The sequence below is a fragment of the Ovis canadensis genome, chromosome 5 (genome assembly GCF_042477335.2).
Source record: "Ovis canadensis isolate MfBH-ARS-UI-01 breed Bighorn chromosome 5, ARS-UI_OviCan_v2, whole genome shotgun sequence".
Lineage (NCBI taxonomy): Eukaryota > Metazoa > Chordata > Mammalia > Artiodactyla > Bovidae > Ovis > Ovis canadensis.
The window spans coordinates 81,100,553-81,123,099 of NC_091249.1; the positions used below are offsets into that span (position 1 = coordinate 81,100,553).

At 40.4% G+C, this 22,547-nt stretch overlaps 1 protein-coding gene across 1 annotated transcript; it reads right to left on the reverse strand.

Annotated features, from left to right (window-relative positions):
* Positions 1-968: 968 nt before the first annotated feature.
* On the reverse strand, positions 969-22,183 carry LOC138441627 (hepatitis A virus cellular receptor 1-like). The gene is made up of 7 exons (XM_069592736.1): positions 22,074-22,183; positions 18,909-18,966; positions 15,660-15,989; positions 11,174-11,398; positions 4,650-4,874; positions 1,488-1,583; positions 969-985 (listed from the first exon to the last, which is right to left on the reverse strand). The coding sequence occupies exons 2-7, from the start codon at positions 18,952-18,954 to the stop codon at positions 969-971; spliced, it is 939 nt and encodes a 312-aa protein (XP_069448837.1). The 5' UTR covers positions 18,955-18,966; positions 22,074-22,183.
* Positions 22,184-22,547: the final 364 nt, after the last annotated feature.

A 22,547-nucleotide genomic window follows, 5' to 3' on the forward strand; every position in this document is an offset into this window, starting at 1 on the left:
TGTAGAGCCATATTTTAGAGAATGATTTCCCATTTCCTACTTTGTTCTTCCTCTTAGCCTAAAAGCGTGAGGTGCAATTGCTCCAACTGCTCTTACCTGTATTTTAATCCGCTTTCTTTTTGATTTTGAGTTCACACCAAGGATTCCACTTTCAAAACCAAATGTAACTATTAGCTAATCCCAATTTGAATTGGTCCCATTCTGAGTCCCTGGAGAAGGCAATGGCACCCCATTCCAGTACTCTTGCCTGGAAAATCTCATGGATGGAGGAGCCTGGTAGGCTGCAGTCCATGGGGTCGCTAAGAGTCGGACATGACTAAGCGACTTCACTTTCCCTTTTCTCTTTCATGCCTTGGAGAAGGAAATGGCAACCCACTCCAGTGTTCTTGCCTGGAGAATCCCAGGGATGGGGGAGCCTGGTGGGCTGCCATCTATGGGGTTGCACAGAGTCAGACATGACTGAAGCGACATAGCAACAGCAGCAGCATTCTGAGTCCCACTGCATGTTCATTTTCAATTAAGAGTTTCCTTGAATGATTGGCGAAAGGTAGGCCATACTGGGTGTCTGCTACAGATTAGCAACTCCTGAGCACGATGAGTCATATGCATGAGGAGTCTTGCGAAGCCTGACCTTGCTTGGATGTTTCACAGGTGCAAGGACACATAAGCCAATTATGCATTACAAAGGGGTTCACATGTGGCACTCCCCAAACTTACCACCATGGGTAACAGAGTTAGATGGGAAAGATGACAGGACTCAGCATTACCTTTCTCCATCACAGAAAAGACAGACAAATCTTACATCCAATGAATATAGACCTGCCCACATTAGGGAGAATAGGGAATACTTTAGGGGTGGAACAGCAGAATCTCAGCGGGACATGCCTCTTTGGTGCTGGTGTGCATGTGCTCAACCCATCTCAAAGGGCCCACATGGAATGAAAGCTTGACAAGGCAGCAGGGGAGCCTCATGGCTCTGTGTAGTCTCCGGAGGAAACACAAACAGGTCACTAGTTCGGTCTCGACCAGCTTAGTTTGGATTTAATACTTTTAAGGCTCTGTCCAGGGAAGTGAGCCAAGAAATAAGTTGAAAATCAAGGCTGGTTCATTTAATTTAGAAAAATATGGATATGCATGTGGATATTTTCAGGTCAGACAAGCTTCCTATGTACTCAGTTATACATACGTCTAGACTGTCTAAGTAATAATCATAATTGCCACTCTATCACTTACATTTTAACTGTGTCCTAAGATTTTTATCTCAGGTGATCCTTGTAAGAATAAGTAACATTCAATCCATTTTCCAAAGGGTAAACACAGATTCAAAGATGGTAAGATATTTGTTCAAGTCACATAGCTAATTGGAGTAATCAGTAGTAGCAGTCAATTTAGACTTGTTTTAATTCAGAATATGTGCTCTTAAAAATGCGCTAATATCTATCAAAATTTGAAAGCTCCCAGCTGTTCCAAAAAGAAACTGAAGTTACCTGAGGTGGTAGAGTGCCATGGTGAGTGCGTTACATTTGTTTTATGTGGGCAGGTAGACCGGGTTCTTGTAGTCTGCGTGGGAGAAGATGAAGAAGCTACAGGAATAACAACAATAGGAAAATGGGGTTCAATTTTATGGAGGAAAATTTCCACCACCAAGAAAAATAACAGAACTACAATCAGGAATTACCCTTTTACACTTTCTTAGAGAAAAATTCAAGGATGGCCATGAGGGATTGCCCTGCCATATAGGTATTTCATTATCATGAGAAATCTGTTCTAGATGATGATCTAGGGAACTTAACAAAAGACAGAATTATTTCACTTTAAATACACTTAAAATTCCCCTAAAGCCTACAATCGTGCATGTTAAGAAGGACACTCAGTTATTTTGGGTTCCCAGTGATATTAAAAGTTTGTGGAGCAGGGTCTTGGAGCAGTCATTAAGCCAGGCCCTTCACAAGAATCCCAGTCTGGATTTCCTGATCTTATTCAAGTTCCTAATTATCCATCTATACATCCTTCCAGGGAGATGCACATATTAACCAGCACAGAAAATCAACTAAGAATATCCAAGTTCTTGAGCTTACATTAGGGCAAAGTACTGTCCAAAGGCTGAGTCTTGGTAAAGAGGCACAAAGCAGTGTTCCTGGTTCCCTGGTTCCTTCTGCAGTTGTGCTCCGGTCACTCCTTTCATAGGACTGATATTCTGTGTTATTTAACTCATCTTTCATTCCACACCAAAAAATTTCACTGGGATTTCTCAGGGCTATGTTTCCTTTTTCCTTTCTTGAAATCTCTCCTTTATTTTCTATCAGACATCTCATCTGATCTGCAGAGTTGACCATTTGTCTCTTAATAGGATTCTTATATCCCTTCCTCTGAGGGCACTGCAGAATTTCCAGGCAAGTTAGCGGTGCTGCCTGAACAAGAGCTCCCAAACCTGGACTTTCCTTATTGCCTCTCATTGGTCTTCTTTTCACCTGCTCACCATGGACCTCACATTTCAACACCTTTACTCTTGTTCTTAGCAGTCTTTGTTTTTTGTGGAGTTTCTCATTTCTTTGTTTAGTCACTGCTTCTGGTAGTAGCATTTTGGTTTTCTCTTTTGTTTGTTTTTCCTTCCCCCAATGCTCAAATCTACAACAGGATGTGGCTCACTTTAGGAACTAAAACAAGGGCAACAAGAAAGTGAGGTGATCAGAGTCTTTATTCAACTTAAATCTGAGAAAGACCTTTTCTGCTTAACTTCTTTCTCTAGTTTGGGTCTTTGTGGGCATCTTTCTTTTCTCCACTGCCTCTATGACTTAATTTTTGTTTATTTATTTAAAAAAATACATTTCTTTTTAATCAGAAGATAATGTAGAAAAATGGCTCTGATGAACCTATTAGTAGGCCAGCAATAGAGACACAGACATAGAGAAGAGGTGTGTGGACACGGCGGGGGGAAGGAGCAGGTGGGCTCGTGTGATTTCACATCCAACCAGTGCAGGAGTATTCCAGGTGACCAGCACGTGCAGGGTCACAGAGCATACAGAGGGGACGGATGTAAGGACAAATGCCCCTGCAGCGGCTCTTCTGTGTTCTCCTTCCTTCTACCCTGTAAAGCTCAACTGTAATCTCAGACTTTGAGGGAAATTATCAGGATACATGTAATACTCAGTGAGTTCTATCCACGCAGAGGTCCTATGGACAAATACACCAAGACTTTTTTTCTGAACCTCTGCTTTAAACAAGGGCCATAACGTGTTCCCCAAACGAGGAGCGCTAATCCAGGCACCTCAGCAGACAAACTATTAAGAAGTAAGTCAATATTGAGAAAGTCAACAGATGCTCTAATGTGTTTGCTACCTGGAAGAAAACTTTTTTTTTAACAAACTTTCATGACTCTAAATTCATAGTTTTAACCTAAAGTCCTCTCTTCCAAACTCAGATCAAAGTCCAGTCCTTCAGATCCTCCCTAGTTGAATACACACACGGTTCAATGTGAGTGAAGAAAAATCAATGTGTTCCATCAGATGTTTTTGGCTAAGAGGTTGTGATATTTCTGTTACTTCTCAGACTCCAGAGTCACTTCAAGGTGTCAAAGAGTTGGGGAGGCTTTGGGAATCTCCAAAGGTAAAAGCTATCTTTTTAACCCAAAAATTAGAAAATTTGATCATAAACGGGTCCTCTGAATGCCAAGCTATTTCCCTACCCATACGTCAAATTATTCTCCATTTGTATTAAACCTAAAGTTTTATCTCACAGAAATAGGAAGTATAAACTCTGGACCCTGAATTAAAAAAATAAACGTGTGCATTTTAAATCTCTTCAGTCCTTAAATCTGATGCTTACTATATTAGAATATGAGTACATTTCCTGCTACATAAATATATTAAAGGGTGCTAGAAGCAAAAGTGTGTAAGTCATTGACACCCTGAAAAGACAGGGTAATTGTATAAAGGGGCTTCCAGTGAAGATGTCAGAACAGGACAAATTCATCCAAACACATGATCTATGATCAGGATAGAATGCAGAGAGGCCCAAAATTCAAATTAATGGGACAATCTAGACTCAACCCAATGATGAACTTAGACACTGTGTCTCAGTCTTCACAAATATAAAATAGGATTGAGTCACACCTGCAGTGCATAGGGTTATCATAAGAATTAAGTGGATTAATACTTAAGAAGTGGTTAGGCTGGTTCCTGACTCAGGAAACAGAATAAATATTATCTCCACTGAAATTTTCTCCTCAAGTGTTGGATTAGGCCTCAGAATGGATTAAGTGACCTCTATTCACAGCTCATTGTAAAGACAGATTCTCATTTACCTGACCTTGTTCTGGCACCTCTATTTTGTTCCTTATAATTTTGTGTACAACATGGCCCAATCCACTATCCTCCTTAAATGTCGAAGATCAGCGGTCTGGCTTTTTTTGCATTAGTGAATTCCTTTGAAGTTGAGATAAATAGCCATATGTCCCCTTCACTATGAAAATGCTTATACTTCCAAAAGGTGAATGTAATAAGAATGAGAGTTACAAATTTTGTGAAGCCAGATTTGGAAGCCTGTTAAGAATCCTTACCCTAGACTATACCTCAGCCTTAACACTGTGCCCAGGAAGGTCTATATCCAATCCTTTAGAGGCTTCTGGGCTCAGAAGCACAACTGTTTACCTGGCTTGTGGTCCTCTGTGGGTGTTGGCATTGGAAGAGCTGAGGTAGAGGCCCCCGTTGTCGTACGAGTATCCGTGACTACTGCGGTAGTGCTGTTCCTTTCTGGAATAGTGGTCTTCCTTTTTGGACCAGTGGTGTAGGTGGTCCTTGGAATATTGGTAGTACTAGTGCTTTCAGAAGTGCTTTCAGAAGTGGTACTGGGGCTCACTGTTGTCGTAGGTGGAGCTAGAAATCAACATGAAAGCAAGGATTCATCATAGTGCAGGAAATAAGAGCCTGTGAATCAATACAACCAAGGAGACTGTCCTCAGGCAGAAATGAACATTTGTCTCCCATGAACTCGGAGTTCACATCACTGGTCAACTAGAGTCTCTGACTGAGGAGTGAGTGAAGACATGGTCACAACAAGAAAACAGCTGCATTGAAAGGACAAGTATTGGGGAGGTATGGACATAGAAACAATGACACCTGGGATTTGTGCTGAACACTTTGTAAAAACTAGTCATGTATATTATGTTTATGTATCTAAATAAACATCTGTGAGTAAGGGGAAGATGTCTAGATCCTGAAGCTGCATTTGTCTTTTCAGTGGTGTATGACTAGGACCTAAATAGTAGCTCCTAAGAAACAGACTATTTACCAAAGAAATGCCATTCAGTCAGTCGGCCTTATGAGTACCCTTCCAAAAGACCTGCATCCTAAATGCAGATTAATTCACACCAAACGCATACGCTAGATAACACAGATGCATTATGCACTTGGTTAGAAGGTGGACTAGATTGTTTTAAGGTTCCTTTCTACATGAGAGATAATGACCACAGGTAATAACTTTGGTGCTTTCCAGAATCAGAAATCCTGTGGGATTCCAAACCACTTATTGAAGTCCTCAGACATACCCAGAGAAAGAACTGAAATTAGAAGTGAGCCAAAACACAGTGCCTGGCACAAGAGCAAAAGTTATAGGGTAGACTCAAGAATGCGGACTTTTTTCCTCAAGGGACATCTATTTTGCCCACAAGCAGTATTCTCAATTTTCAACTCTACAAAATATAAATTAGAACATCAATTCTCTTTAATATGAGACAACTGCTGTGAAAACTCATTTGAGGAATTCAAGTCAGCTTAATTTGGAAACTAGCCAATTTTGTCCTCAAGAACAAAAGCTTTTTTCAACAAGTACTTATGTACAAGGCATTAGTAAATATTTTAGCCTTTGGGAGTCCTGTGATCTCAGTTATAATTGCTCTGATCTGTCAGTGTGAAAATATCCATTGACAGTATATAAGTGAATGGCTGAATCTGTGTTTCAATAAAACTTTATCAAACTTTTGGTGAGCCTGTCTTACAATCTGATCTTGTCCTAGAGCTACAATTTGCCAACCCTAGTCTAAAAGTGTAGTCAGAGGTTTTGATGAAAAGTGCACCCCAATCCCCTCCATTCTTTTTGAAATCAAATCTAGACAAAAAGAGGAAGCAAGCAAAAAAATCTGACCAAAGGACTATAACAAAAAAAATGCCAAGTCTACTTGGCTTTTTTTAACTAACTGTCTTCCTTGGTGGTAAATATTTCCTGAGGAAGAAGCTAGGAAGCTAAGGGTAGAAGAAGATGCTGAGGAAGAGCCCGAACAGAAGGTTGAAAAGTAAGTTCATCCTGTCAAAAGTGCAAGAAAACTTAAGCAAAGAATTGGATTGGAGGCAGAGTCACTTTGGCTCAGTTATGGACTGGTTTCCCTCTGGACAGGGCAGTGAATTTGTAAATATTCATCTATTAAAGATTTCTGAGCACTACAAAATTTCCCTAATTTCCTTCTATGTCATTTTAAAATATATTCAGCTAAACCAATCATATAATATCACAACTCCAAAAATGATCTCTTCACAAGCTGTCTCTTCTGTATGTCTCTATGGCCAGCCTCTTTGGCTTCCATTAATTGACTCCTAGACGCAGTTTCCTGAGAGTCAGTGTCTTCTCCATCAGAACTGACCTTATTTTACTTGCCTTCATCAAGGACACAGAGCACAAAGTTGGAAGACTGCAATATCAAAATATTTAAAGCAAAAAAGAGACATAACTTATGACGTCCTGAGTATAGTGTTCTATTTTCGATAGAAGACTTTTGTGGGAGAACATTCATTAGGAAAGAGTACCAGAAACCAGGAAATCCTGAAGAATCTTGTCCTTTCATCAAGAGGTAAGGAAAAGTAGCATGTCTACTCCAAGATAGAAAAATGTAAACTTCCCTGATTTTTTTATTTCACAATATTCTTTAAAAGTACCAGTGAACATTTATTGAGATGCAAGTGTTTTCATATTGCAATAAGCCTGTTTTAATTTTTAAAGAAGTAATTTAGTGATATGGTATGAAATGTGTTTCAAAAAATCCAAGACAAGGCAGAAGGAGGAAGTGAAACTATATTAGATAAAGGCCCATACAATGTATTTACAACAAGACTGAACTGGCCTCTGTTAAAGCCAAATTATACAAATACTTGATCAGACATTATATTGCCTATTTTATACATGTGAAATTCTCTGTAAGTCCTAAAATGTTAGGAAAGGATATTTAAAATTCCTATTGAGAAATAATCTCAGAGAAAAGGACAGTTCTTCAAGTGGAATCAATTCAGCTCCATAAAAATGTTTACTATATCTCAGTGTGGAACAGTGGATGCTTTTTCATGAGCCAACTGGCACTACTGAAGGCTGCTTTAGGAGATAGCAGTCTTTTCTGACTGGGAAGTTCCTCTAGCCTATGGTCTTGAATCAAGTTTAGTGTTAACACTTCATTCTACACAAATACAGTTATTTGTGTAGATAAAAAGTTATTTTATCCCAAGAGTGATTAGAAAATAAGACTATAGGAACCTATAATTTTATTAATGAAAGAAGAAGTTATATCAAACAAAAAACCATGGAAGCTCACAGCAAGTGATCAAAGTAGGTAGAAATACAAGCTCACGTGTCTTCCTACACAACTCGAGGATATTTTTTATGTCATTGAACTACCTTCTCAATACCACAGCAATGCAGGCCACTGTCAAGAGGAACTGCACTCTCTGTGCTCAAAAAACATTAATTTCACAAATATTTCCTTTTAGCTAATAATGTTTGGAACAAGAATATTTGGGGCATAACGAGGGATAAGAAAGGAAGATTAATGTATAATTTGCATAGGAAAATTTCCACTACCAAAAAAATAACAAAACAAAAATCAGGAATTACTCTTTGACCCTTTCTTAGAGAAAAATTCAAGGATGGCCATGATGCATTACCCTGCCATATAGATATTTTATTATTATTAATAAATTTGCTCTAAATGATGATGTGGAGAGCTTAACAATAGACAAGATTATTTCACTTTTTATACACTTAAAATTCCCCTAAAGACTACAATTGTGCATGTTAAGAAGGACACCCAGTTAAACTTGGGTTCATACCAGTGCTATTTCATGTTTGTGGAGCAGGGCATTGGAGCTGGCACTAATACACTCCCTTCATAAGAACCCCAATCTGGATTTCCTGACCTTATTCAAGTTCCTAATTATCCATCTATACATCCTTCCAGGGAGATGCACATATTAACCAGCACAGAAAATCAACTAAGAATATCCAAGTTCTTGAGCTTACATTAAGGCAAAGTACTGTCCAAAGGCTGAGTCTTGGTAAAGAGGCACAAAGCAGTGTTCCTGGTTCCCTGGTTCCTTCTGCAGTTGTGCTCCGGTCACTCCTTTCATAGGACTGATGTCCTGTGTTATTTAACTCACCTTTCATTCCTCACCAAAAAATTTCACTGGGATTTCTCAGGGCTATGTTTCCTTTTTCCTTTCTTGAAATCTCTCCTTTGTTTTCTATCAGACATCTCATCTGATCTGCAGAGTTGACCATTTGTCTCTTAATAGGATTCTTATATCCCTTCCTCTGAGGGCACCACAGAATCTCCAAGCAAGTTAGCGGTGCTGCCTGAACAAGAGCTCCCAAACCTGGACTTTCCTTATTGCCTCTCATTGGTCTTTTCACCTGCTCACCATGGACCTCACATTTCAACGCCTTTACTCTTGTTCTTAGCAGTCCTTGTTTTTTGTGGAATTTCTCATTTCTTTGTTTAGTCACTGCTTCTGGTAGTAGTATTTTGTTTTCTCTTTTGTTTGTTTTTGCTTCCCCCAGTACTCAAATCTACAACAGGATGTGGCTGACTTTAGGAACTAAAACAGGGCAACAAGAAAGTCAGATGATCAGAGTCTTTATTCAACTTAAATCTGAGAAAGACCTTTTCTGCTTAACTTCTTTCTCTAGTTTGGGTCTTTGTGGGCATCTTTCTTTTCTCCACTGCCTCTATGACTTAATTTTTGTTTATTTATTTAAAAAATACATTTCTTTTTAATCAGAAGATAATGTAGAAAAATGGCTCTGATGAACCTATTAGTAGGCCAGCAATAGAGACACAGACATAGAGAAGAGGTGTGTGGACACGGCGGGGGGAAGGAGCAGGTGGGCTCGTGTGATTTCACATCCAACCAGTGCAGGAGTATTCCAGGTGACCAGCACGTGCAGGGTCACAGAGCATATAGAGGGGATGGATGTAAGGACAAATGCCCCTGCAGCGGCTCTTCTTCAGTGTTCTCCTTCCTTCTACCCTGTAAAGCTCAACTGTAATCTCAGACTTTGAGGGAAATTATCAGGATACATGTAATACTCAGTGAGTTCTATCCACGCAGAGGTCCTATGGACAAATACACCAAGACTTTCTTTCTGAACCTCTGCTTTAAACAAGGGCCATAACTTACACGTGTTCCCCAAACCAGGAGCACTAATCCAGGCACCTCAGCAGACACAAACTATTAAGAAGTAAGTCAATATTGAGAAAGTCAACAGATGCTCTAATGTGTTTGCTATCTGGAAGAAAACTTTTTTTTTTTTAACAAACTTTCATAACTCTAAATTCATAGTTTTAACCTAAAGTCCTCTCTTCCAAACTCAGATCAAAGTCCAGTCCTTCAGATCCTTCCTAGTTGAATACACACACGGTTCAATGTAAGTGAAGAAAAATCAATGTGTTCCATCAGATGTTTTTGGCTAAGAGGTTGTGATATTTTTGTTACTTCTCAGACTCCAGAGTCACTTCAAATTGTCCAAGAGTTGAGGAGGCTTTGGGAATCTCCAAAGGTAAAAACTATCTTTTTAATCCAAAAATTAGAAAATTTGATCATAAACGGGTCCTCTGAATGCCAAGCTATTTCCCTACCCATACGTCAAATTATTCTCCATTTGTATTAAACCTAAAGTTTTATCTCACAGAAATATGAAGTATAAACTCTGGACCCTGAATTAAAAAAACAAACGTGTGCATTTTAAATCTCTTCAGTCCTTAAATCTGATGCTTACTATATTAGAGTATGAGTACATTTCCTGCTACATAAATATATTAAAGGGTGCTAGAAGCAAAAGTGTGTAAGTCATTGACACCCTGAAAAGACAGGGTAATTGTATAAAGGGGCTTCCAGTGAAGATGTCAGAACAGGACAAATTCATCCAAATACATGTTCTATGATCAGGATAGAATGCAGAGAGGCCCAAAATCCAAATTAATGGGACAATCTAGACTCAACCATTTTCTATTCATGTGATTCCCAATGATGAACTTAGACACTGTGTCTCAGTCTTCACAAATATAAAATAGGATTGAGTCACACCTACAGTGCATAGGGTTATCATAAGAATTAAGTGGATTAATACTTAAGAAGTGGTTAGGCTGGTTCCTGACTCAAGAAACAGAATAAATATTATCTCCACTGAAATTTTCTCCTTAAGTGTTGGATTAGGCCTCAGAATGGATTAAGTGACCTCTATTCACAGCTCATTGTAAGGACAGATTCTCATTTACCTGCCCTTGTTCTGGCATTTCTACTTTTCCCTCATAACAACATAATAACTCAGCCAAGCCCGCCTTTCCTTAGATGTCCAAGATCAGTGGTCTGACTTTTTTTGTATTAATGAATTCCTTTAAGAATGATATAAAGAGTCACAAGTCCCCTTCATTCTGATATGCTTGTACTTCTAAAAGGTGAATGTAACAAGGTATAGTGAAAGTGAGAGTCGCTAAGTCCTGTCTGACTGTTTGTGACTATATAGTTCATGGAATTCTCCGGGCCAGAATACTGGGGTGGGTAGCCTTTCCCTTATCCAGGGCATTTTCCCAAACCAGAGATCAAACCCCAGCCTCCTGCAATGCAGGCGGATTCTTCACAGCTGCACCATAAGGGAAGCCCAAGAAAACTGGAGTGGGAAACCTAGCCCTTCTCCATCAGATCTTCCCAACCAAGGAATCGAACCAGGGTCTCCTGCATTGCAGGCAGATTCTTTACCAACTGAGCTACAGGGATAGGAGTTCACAAACTCTAAAGTCAGATATGGAAGCCTGTTAAGAATCCTTACCCTAGACTATACCTCAGCCTTAACACTGTGCCCAGGAAGGTCTATATCCAATCCTTTAGAGGCTTCTGGGCTCAGAAGCACAACTGTTTACCTGGCTTGTGGTCCTCTGTGGGTGTTGGCATTGGAAGAGCTGAGATAGAGGCCCCCGTTGTCATATGAGTATCCGTGACTACTGCGGTAGTGCTGTTCCTTTCTGGAATAGTGGTCTTCCTTTTTGGACCAGTGGTGTAGGTGGTCCTTGGAATATTGGGAGTACTTGTGCTTTCAGAAGTGCTTTCAGAAGTGGTACTGGGGCTCACTGTTGTCGTAGGTGGAGCTAGAAATCAACATGAAAGCAAGGATTCATCATAGTGCAGGAAATAAGAGCCTGTGAATCAATACAACCAAGGAGACTGTCCTCAGGCAGAAATGAACATTTGTCTCCCATGAACTCGGAGTTCACATCACTGGTCAACTAGAGTCTCTGACTGAGGAGTGAGTGAAGACATGGTCACAACAAGAAAACAGCTGCATTGAAAGGACAAGTATTGGGGAGGTATGGACATAGAAACAATGACACCTGGGATTTGTGCTGAACACTTTGTAAAAACTAGTCATGTATATTATATTTATGTATCTAAATAAACATCTGTGAGTAAGGGGAAGATGTCTAGATCCTGAAGCTGCATTTGTCTTTTCAGTGGTGTATGACTAGGACCTAAATAGTAGCTCTTAAGAAACATACTGAGTGCTGAAGGATTGATGCTTTTGAACTGTGGTGTTGGAGAAGACTCTTGAGAGTCCCTTGGACTGCAAGGAGATCCAACCAGTCCATTCTGAAGGAGATCAGCCCTGGGATTTCTTTGGAAGGAATGATGCTCAAGCTGAAACTCCAGTACTTTGGCCACCTCATGCGAAGAGTTGACTCATTGGAGAAGACTCTGAGACTGGGAGGGATCGGGGGCAGGAGGAAAAGGGGACGACAGAGGATGAGATGGCTGGATGGCATCACCAATTCGATGGATGTGAGTCTGAGTGAACTCCGGGAATTGGTGATGGACAGGGAGGCCTGGCATGCTGCAGTTTATGGGGTCGCAAAGAGTCGGACATGATTGAGTGGCTGAACTAAGTAAGTAACTAAGAAACTGACTATTTACCAAAGAAATGCCATTCAGTCAGTCGGCCTTATGAGTACCCTTCCAAAAGACCTGCATCCTAAATGCAGATTAATTCACACCAAACGCATACGCTAGATAACACAGATGCATTACGCACTTGGTTAGAAGGTGGACTAGATATTTTAAGGGTCCTTTCTACATGAGAGAAAATGACCACTGATAATATCTTTGGTGCTTTCCAGAATCAGAAATCCTGTGGGATTCCAAACCACTTATTGAAGTCCTCAGAGATACCCAGAGAAAGAACTGAAATTAGAAGTGAGCCAAAACACAGTGCCTGGCACAAGAGCAAAAGTTATAGGGTAAACTCAAGAATGCGGACTTTTTTCCTCAAGGGACATCTATTTTGCCCACAAGCAGTATTCTCAATTTTCAACTCTACAAAATATAAATTAGAACATCAATTCTCTTTAATATGAGACAACTGCTGTGAAAACTCATTTGAGGAATTCAAGTCAGCTTAATTTGGAAACTAGCCAATTTTGCCTCTAAGAAGAAAAACTTGTTTTTCAACAAGTATTTATGTACAATGCATTAGTAAATATTTTATTGGGAGTCCTGTGATCTCAGTGCTAATTACTCAAAACTGTCAGTGTGAAAACACCCATAGACAGTACATAAACTGAGGCACATATATATATATATATATATATATATACACACACATACACACACACATATATACATATATAGAATAGCTGAGGCTGTGTCTCAGTAAAACTTTATAAAACTGCTCTTGAGCCTGTTTTATAATCTGATATGTTCCTGCAGGTACAGTTTGCCAAACCTGGTCTAAGAGTATAGTCAGAGGTTTTGATGAAATGTTCAATCCTAATTCCCTCCATTCCTTTTGAAATCAAATCTAGACAAAAAGAGGAAGCAAGCAAAAAAATCTGACCAAAGGACTATAACAAGGAAGAAGTCTACTTGGCTTTTTTAACTAACTGTCTTCCTTGGTGGTAAATATTTCCTGAGGAAGAAGCTAGGAAGCTAAGGGTAGAAGAAGATGCTGAGGAAGAGCCCGAACAGAAGGTTGAAAAGTAAGTTCATCCTGTCAAAAGTGCAAGAAAACTTAAGCAAAGAATTGGATTGGAGGCAGAGTCACTTTGGCTCAGTTATGGACTGGTTTCCCTCTGGACAGGGCAGTGAATTTGTAAATATTCATCTGTTAAAGATTTCTGAGCACTACAAAATTTCCCTAGTTTCCTTCTATGTCATTTAAAAATATATTCAGCTAGACCCATCATGGGAGAAGGCAATGGCACCCCACTCCAGTATTCTTGCTTGGAAAATCCCATGGATGGAGGAGCCTGGCGGGCTGCAGTCCATGGGATCGCGAAGTCGGACACGACTGAGCAGCTTCACTTTCACTTTTCACTTTCATGCATTGGAGAAGGAAATGGCAACCCACTCCAGTGTTCTTGCCTGGAGAATCCCAGGGATAGAAGAGCCTGGTGGGCTGCCATCTCTGGGGTCGCACAGTCAGACAAGACTGAAGTGACTTAGCAGCAGCAGACCCATCATGTAATATCACAGCTCCAAAATGATCTCTTCACAGGCTGTCTCTTTTCCACGTGTCTCTAGGGCCAATCTCTCTTGGCTTCCGTTAATTGACTCTTAGAGGCAGTTTCCTTAGAGCCAGCATTTTCTGCATCAGAATTGACCTTATTTCGCTTGACTTCACCAAGGATACAAACAAACTACAAAGTTGGGAGACAGCAATATCAAGTTCATTTAAAGCAAAAAAAGAGACATAACTTATGTACGCCTGGGTATTGGGTTCTGTGTCGTGGGAAAACAGTCATTAGGAGAGGACCAGAAACCAGGAAATCCTGAAGAATCTTGTCCTTTCATTCAGAAGTAAGAAAAAGTAGGATGTCTATATCAAGATGGAAAAATGTAAACTTCCCTGATTTTTTTATTTCACAAAATTCTTAAAAGCTACCAGTGAACATTTATGGAGATGTAAATGTTCTCATATTGCCATAAGCCCATTTTAATTTTTCCAGTAGTCATGTATGAAGGTGTATGTTAGACAATAAAGAAAGCTGAGTACCAAAGAATTGGTGCTTTTGAACTGTGGTGTTGGAGAAGACTCTTGAGAGTCCCTTGGACTGCAAGAAGATCCAACCAGTCCATTCTGAAGGAGATCAACCCTGGGATTTCTTTGGAAGGAATGGTGCTGAAGCTGAAACTCCAGTACTTTGGCCACCTCATGCAAAGAGTTGACTCATTGGAAAAAATTCTGATGGTGGGAGGGATTTGGGGGCAGGAGGAAAAGGGGATGACAGAGGATGAGATGGCTGGATGGCATCACTGACTCGATGGACGTGAGTCTGAGTGAACTCCGGGAGTTGGTGATGGACAGGAAGGCCTGGCGTGCTGCGATTCATGGGGTCGCAGAGTCAGACAAAACTGAACAACTGAACTGAACTGAACTGAAAGCCAAATTAAAAAGCAGAGATATTACTTTGCCAAGAAAGGTCCGTCTAGTCAAGTCTATGGTTTTTCCAGTGGTTATGTATGGATGTGAGAGTTGGACGGTGAAGAAAGCTGAGCACCGAAGAATTGATGCTTTTGAACTGTGGTGCCAGAGAAGACTCTTGCAAGTCCCTTGGACTGCAAGGAGATCCAACCAGTCCATCCTAAAGGAAATCAGTTCTGGGTGTTCATTGGAAGGACTGATGCTGAGGCTGAAACTCCAACACTTTGGTCATCTCATGAGAAGAGTTGACTCATTGGAAAAGACCCTGATGCTGGGAGGGATTGGGGGCAGGAGGAAAAGGGGACGACAGAGGATGAGATGGCTGGATGGCATCACCGACTCGATGCTTATGAGTTTGGGTGAAGTCCAGGAGTTGGTGATGGACACAGAGGCCTGGTGTGCTGTGATTCATGGGGTCGCAAAGAGTCGGACACGACTGAGCAACTGAACTGAACTGAACTAAAAGCCAAATTATACAAATACTTGACCAGATGTTATATTACCTATTTTATACGTGTGAAATTCTCTGTAAGTCCTAAAATGCAAAGGACATTTCAAAATTCTTCTAAGAATAATCTCAGAGGAAAGGGCAGTTCTTTAAGTGGAATAAATTCTGCTCCATAAAAATGTTCACTATATCTCAATGTGGAACAGTGAATGCTTTTTCATTAATCAATTAGCACTCCTAAAGCACTGCCTTAGAAGATATTTTGCTGACTGGGAAGTTCCTCTAGCCTATGGTCTTATATCAAGGTTAGTGTTCACATTTCATTCTACACAAATACAAGTTATCCTATGAAGAGTTATTAGAAAACAAGATTATAGGAGCCTCTTCTTTCCCTATTCAAGGAAAAAGAGGTTAATATCAAACAGAAACCTCTTTATCTAGAGAAACTCACAGCAAGTGATCAAAGTAAGTAGGAAGACAAGCTCACCTGACTTTATAGTCAACTTTATGATGTTTTCTCCATCATTGAAAAGCCATTTTATAATACGGCAACAATACAAGCCACTGTCAGAAAGGACTGCATTCTCTATGGTCAAAGAAACATCCCTTTTACCAATATCTCCCTTGAGCTTATAACGTTCATTCTTCTGTTCAGTGACTTTGTATCCATCAGTACTGATAACGGTATTTCTGCAGTCTATCCAAGAACATCTCCCTCGGCCCCAGCATATGGATGTGACTTTTCCTTCATAGAAGCAGGGTAGCGTGACAGACTGACCCTCCACTCCAATCACTTGTCGGTAAGACGTTACACCATCTGTAAATAAAGAGAAACCAGAGCATGAGGTCTCAATATTTTAACTTTACTTTCATTTTTTTCTTTATATAGCTTATTTGGTTTGAAATCATCTAACATCTTGAGTTTTTAAAACTTAGTATAAGCATTTTTCTACGTTCACATATTCTTTAGCAGCGTTATCATTTACTAGATATATTTCTAGATGAAACATCATATAAATGTTTTTCTGTATTCAGAATTACTTCCTAATAGGATAGATTTCTGAGAGAAAGTCTTATGGTAAAGGTCAGAAATATGTTCAATCTCTTGTAATAAGACCAAATTTCTCTCCAAAAGGTTTGAAATAAATGCCATTACAGTAATACATGAATATGTGTGTATTTCTTTCTATTTTTGACATGTATCTGCTTTTTAAATAGGTAATACATACATGTAGCTTTTATTCTCCCCTGATTGTCACTGTCTCAGTTGAAATCCCTTTTAAAAACTCTTTTGCATTTTTAGTTTTGATTTTAAGTCTTTATTTCAAGTTTGTAAATAGCTCTTTCAAATTATTATTTTTAAAAAATTTTTATTTTTACTTTATTTTGCATTACAATACTGTATTGGTTTTGCCATACATTGACATGAATCAGCCACGGGTGTACATGAGTTCCCAATCCTGAACCCCCCTCCCACCTCCCAACTCTTTCAAATTAAATCACCTCATAACCCTGCTCTTAATTAAATTAAAAAAAAAGGCAGAGTTAAAGTTTTACTTACAGCATCATTGGTTAGAAGGCAAAGCCTTGTAAGCTGTTTAGAAATCAGTTCTTAGGAAAATGAGTTTATAATACTTTTAGGAGAAACTGAGGCTTATCATGGGCTTAAGGATCAACCAGATAAATTCAAGCAAGGATCCCTTCCTGAGCAATGTACAATGGAGCAGAGTCCACTTACCCAGGTGAAACCAAAAAATTGAAGAATATTCAGTCAGATACTAAATGTTGCCTCTTAAAAAACAGACAAACAAGCAAAAACACCTCTCTTCTGAGTCAGTGGCTTAAAAATCCCTACATTGTCAAATGCATTCTGAGTGGTCCGTAAAAGAATCTGAGACTCAATGACTAATCATAGGGCTGGGCTGTAAGTCTGGGAAATGCTCTGGGAATAAAACACTCATTGATACATAAAATAAGAGTCTAGTTTTTTCTTTGGAATTCTGGGAACAGTTAATTTTGCTTAGTATCATTTTTGGATTACAAAGGTAATACAGGCTAACTATAAAAATTTGTTCTAGAAGTATAATTTTGAAAAATACTTTTCCTTCCATCTGCTGATGGACATCTAGGTTGTTTCCATGTCCTGGCTATTATAAACAGTGCTGCGATGAACATTGGGCTACATTTGTCTCTTTCTATTCTGGTTTCTTCAGTGTGTATGCCCAGCAGTGGGATTCCTGGGTCATAAGGCAGTTCTATTTGCAATTTTTTAAGGAATCTCCACACTGTTCTCCATAGTGGCTGTACTAGTTTGCATTCCCACCAACAGTGTAGGAGGGTTCCCTTTTCTCCACACCCTCGCCAGCATTTAGTGCTTGCAGATTTTTGGATCGCAGCCATTCTGACTGGTGTGAAGCGGTACCTCATTGTGGTTTTGATTTGCATTTCTCTAATAATGAGTGATGTTGAGCATCTTTTCATATGTTTGTTAGCCATCCGTATGTTTTCTTTGGAGAAATGTCTATTTAGTTCTTTGGCCCATTTTTTGATTGGGTCCTTTATTTTTCTGGAATCAGTTCTGATGAGATGGATGAAACTGGAGCCGATTATACAGAGTGAAGTAAGCCAGAAAGAAAAACACCAATACAGTATACTAACACATATATATGGAATTTAGAAAGATGGCAATGACGACCCTGTATGCAAGACAGCAAAAAAGACACAGATGTGTATAGTGGACTTTTGGACTCAGAGGGAGAGGGAGAGGGTGGGATGATTTGGGGGAATGGCATTGAAACATGTATACTATCATGTAAGAATCGAATCGCCAGTCTATGTCCGATGCAGGATACAGCATGCTTGGGGCTGGTGCACAGGGATGACCCAGAGGGATGTTGTGGGGAGGGAGGTAGGAGGGGGGTTCATGTTTGGGAATGCATGTACACCCGTGGTGTATTCATGTCAATGTATGGCAAAACCAATACAGTATTGTAAAGTAAAATAAAGTAAAAATAAAAATTTAAAAAAAAAAAACTTTTCCTCAGATTCCCAACTCTAGAGATTGTTTTAAAATTTAGGATATGCATCTTCCTAAATTTCCCCCTGTCTCATAGAATATTTTTAATTAAAATACTTTATTTATTAAAAAAAAAATTTGGCCACATGGCATGGTCTGTGGGACCTTAGTTACCCATTCAGGGATGGAACCCCTGCACCCTGCATTGGAAACACAAAGTCTTAATAACTGGAAAAGCAGGGAATTTAAAATATTTTCTTTTTAACAGAAATAGTTGCACACAGTTAAAAAACATCAAAAAGCACAGAATGGTAAAGTAAAGGACTCTTTCCTTGCCCCCTCATCCCCATTTCTTCTTCTCATCCCCTTCTACCCTCTGATAACAGCTGTCACTGTTTCCCACCTACACATGAGCAGTGCGTGCATATCCACCATCTACCTACCCACCCCTCCATTTTTGTTGTTGTTGTTGTTTAAATACAAGCAGTGGCATAAACCACACTGTACAGCGTCATGCCTTGTAACCCACTCACAGTATTTGTAATTCTTAGCATTTAAGCAGTTTCTTTGGCTTAAGGCTTCAGCCTAGCTCTTTGCTCATTTGTTGACCCCATTACCTTCTGACAAAACCCTAGCACACCTACCCTGCCTCATCACTCACACAGCCCCTACACTCCCCCATCCTCAGGCTTCCAAAGCACAGCCCACCTGTTCACTTACCTGGCAGAAGGAGTAGGAAGCCCAGGATGGCTACCCAAGGATGCATGACGCTGTCGTCCTAAAGGAAAGGGAAAGCAAACTGGTTAGTGTGTCCCCCAACCTTATAGTATCAGAATAAAAACAGGTAGGTGATGTTCTGGGGGCTCCAAGAAAGGATTAGCCAGAGGCAAAGTGATAAAGAAGTGATTTATTAGAATAGAATGCTTGTGAGGCATCAGATCCAGCAGATGAGTGTTGTGCTACCCCAAGTATTCAGTGAGTTACATTTTTATCATCAAAGGAGGATAGAGTACGGGAGAAAACCACCTTCTTTGTCTTTCTTTGAGTCTTCCTTCACTAATTCCTCCTACAAGTTGGGTAAGGGAGTTTTGGGCTCTATACGGTGCATCTGGGACTGTCATGGAACTATGGAGAAATTATTTCAGGTCTCAGGACAGTGAGGATCATTCACTTCGAAACATTACCTTTCCATAAATTATTTGTGTGTGTGTGTGTGTGTGTGTGTGTGTGCAGAGAGCATGTCCTAGGGGTCATTACCTTGTTCATGTCACTGGGCAGGTTTAGGCCCTATTTGCCACTATTTTTTTACAGTTTGAGGGTGTGTCTCATGCTTCTGTTAAATGGTTTTATGGCTAAGCAAGTTAGCTTGGATTTGTTGTTTGGCAAGCAGATCTGGCTTTGATGCTAAGTGACTTGCTCTGCTGTATGAGACAAGCAAGCCCTTTGCTGTATGAGACAAGCAAACCCACATTGTTTCAGGATTTTTCCATTTTTCTCTTGGGTGATCATTAACTTACCAGGGTCTCTCTTACTTTTTTCTTTACATATAATTACCTAATGGGATTAACAATTAAATCACTATCATGTCCCTTTACTTTGTCCCTATCATTTCCTACTCCAGGTGTTTACCGTTTTAGGCTTAAAAGTGGATAAGGGGTAATCATGAATCATTAACTGCTTCCATCTAAGACAGGATACAGGCCTGCCTGGGGAAGGAGTAAACCACCTGGCTGGCTGTCTCTTTTCTGCTGTAAGAATTATAAACCAGTTAGTATCATCCTTTTAGCTCTCCTAGATGTTAAGCTTTGGAGGATGGATTTACAAAAGACAAAAATGAAAAGAAATTAAACATTAAAAGAGATTATAACCATGATTTGGTGATCCAAAACATTTTTCCAAAACAATTTCTAAATCTGGAAAAGGGTCATTTCAGTCCTTAATCTGTTTGTTTTTGATTAGGCCCAGTATCTTAATATTTTATACTTCAGGGCTTATTAAGTCTTCTATCTCTGTTAATCTGTTCTTTATTTTCTATGAATATCAATTGGTGATAGGGTTGCTTCCTTGTCCCTCAGGAAACAGAGTAGTGCCCAATTTAGTTAAGTCCCTTCCATTACAGAAATAGGACTTGCCTGGTGGCTCACTCATTAAGGAATCCGCCTGTAATGCAGGCCTGAGTTTGATCCCTGGGTTGGGAAGATCCCCTGGAGAAGGAAATGGCATCCCACTCCGGTATTCTTGCCTAGGAAACCCCATGGACAGAGGAATCTGGCAAGGGTCATGGGGTTGCAAGAGTAAAACACAACTTAGCAATTAACCCACCCTACCACCTTCCATGAAAGAGAGGACAATCAGGCACAGATGGAAAGGAGTATAAGAACAACTGGCCATTGATACTGTACAAAAGGGGTCTCAGGAAAGTGTACCTCTGTCTCTCTCCTGACACTTCCATTACATATTTCTTATGTTTGTTAAGATTCCTAACCCTCTGGGTTAAGACAGAGAAGGTTGCACCAGTATCTCTAAGAAATTCTACTAAGTGGCCTTCCACATCAATGACCACCTGAAGTTTGGCATTAGTTATGTAGATGGCCTCTCTAGGCAAAGTCACCTTTGGCTTCAGGCCACCTCAGTCTTCTGATTATGAAACTGTCAATACCCAAGGGCCCCCTGTCACTCACTGGCATCTGGGGCATTCTCCCTTTCAACGTCCTGGATGTTTTCTAAAAGCTCATTGGTCACAATCTTCCTTTGAGTGTCCCTTCTGTTCACACCTGGCACACTGATTTTGGATACCCATGGGCCTTGCACAGTCAAATGACTCAGGAAGTCTGGCCTCCCTTTCATGGTCTATGAGTGGACAGGACCACTGCCATCATTTGGGCCTTTTATGTATATCTCTGGATGTATTCAGCCTTTTCGGCCATATCCCTATTATTGAAAACCAAATCAGACAACTGGAGCAAATCGCTCAAAAGGTCTGAGGACCTCCTCCTTCCAGCAGTTGCTTTTTGAATTTTGCGTCTGAAGTCTGGGGCAGACTGGGTTATGAAATGTATAGCCAAAAGGACCTGTCCCTCAGGAGAGGAGGGATCCACATTTGGATGCTATTTAAAAGCTTCCACTAATCTTCCTTGAAAAACTGCAAGATTTCTCTCTGGTCCCTATTGGACTTCTTTCACTTTTTTCATAATTGATGAGTTTCACTATAAGCTTTTTCATACCCGCTAATAAATAATTAATCCTATCCTACTTATTTCTATCCTTACAATTCATCTGGTGACTCCAATCTGGATCTGCCTCAGGGGAAGCCTTGTTTTCCACCTGACGTACTGCGTGGCCTTCCTGGCCTTGGACTTCTTGAGCCACTCGGTCAGCATGGGCTCTGGCTGCCAGTACTGTGTGCTGTTCTTTCTTAGGAGGGTAGCGGTGGCATAAAATCTGTAAATCCCCCCAGGTGAGATCCCCCCCAAGTAAGCTTCTTTGTGAAAATTTCACAGTCCTCAGAAAAACCTCTCAATTTATCCTCTGCCAGACTTAGATCAGACATCAAAGAAAACACATTTGTTTCTTGATTTTTATGAGAAAGTTCTCTCAGAGGAAGAACCATAGGAGCAGTTGATTGGTAACATACTCTGGTATGCTCTCAGCCAGCTAGGCTGGGATTGGGTCCCTTGGGGAACCTAGGAGCTCCTGATAGTGGAGGTCATTCCTCAGGCTTGGGTGTGTTTTCCCCTGGGATAATAGCCTCTGCTAGAGCAAGGGCTCCCGCCTGTGAGCTAGCTCCTGTTGCAGCAGCGGGGTGCACTCGAGCAGTAGTTAGCTATCCAAGTTTCCTTCCCATGTCAAAATCCCCTGTGTAATTTAATCAAGATTTGTACTTACAAGTTTAGATGTTGTTCCTTCTAAAGTAGTCTCCCAAGCAGGTGTTACTGCCTAAGAAATAGTAGAGAAGGGGTCCCAGTGGTGTTGACAGTGAGTAGACACTGGTCTTGCTGAAAATTGAAAATAAATGATCAGCACTTATAAAGGTTGGAGGGAGAAGACTGACATCAGGACTCAGGAAATCCTCTGCTGGGCACTTCAAGTAATTAAGAGGAAGTACCTTGAGTCTTGGGCTTCCCTGGTGGCTCAGCTGGTAAAGAATCTGCCTGCAAGGTGGGAGACCTGGTTTCAATCCCTGGGTTGGGAAGATCCTCTGGAGGAAGGCATGGCAACCCATGCCAGTGTTCTTGCCTGGAGAATCCCCATAGACAAAGGAGCTTGGTGGGCTACGGTCCCCAGGACTGCACAGAGTCGGACACGACTGAAGCGACTTAACAGGCAGGCAAGGCCTTAAGTCTTGGAAGATGATTCCCA

Excerpts from the sequence above, each read along its gene's own strand:
- LOC138441627 (XM_069592736.1), bottom strand. The coding sequence starts at position 18,954 with ATGCATCCTTGGGTAGCCATCCTGGGCTTCCTACTCCTTCTGCCAG. Across the intron at positions 4,875-11,173 it reads CACAGAGGACCACAAGCCAG|CTCCACCTACGACAACAGTG; the intron begins GTAAACAGTTGT and ends GTTGATTTCTAG. Across the intron at positions 1,584-4,649 it reads CACAGAGGACCACAAGCCAG|CTTCTTCATCTTCTCCCACG; the intron begins GTAAACAGTTGT and ends TTATTCCTGTAG.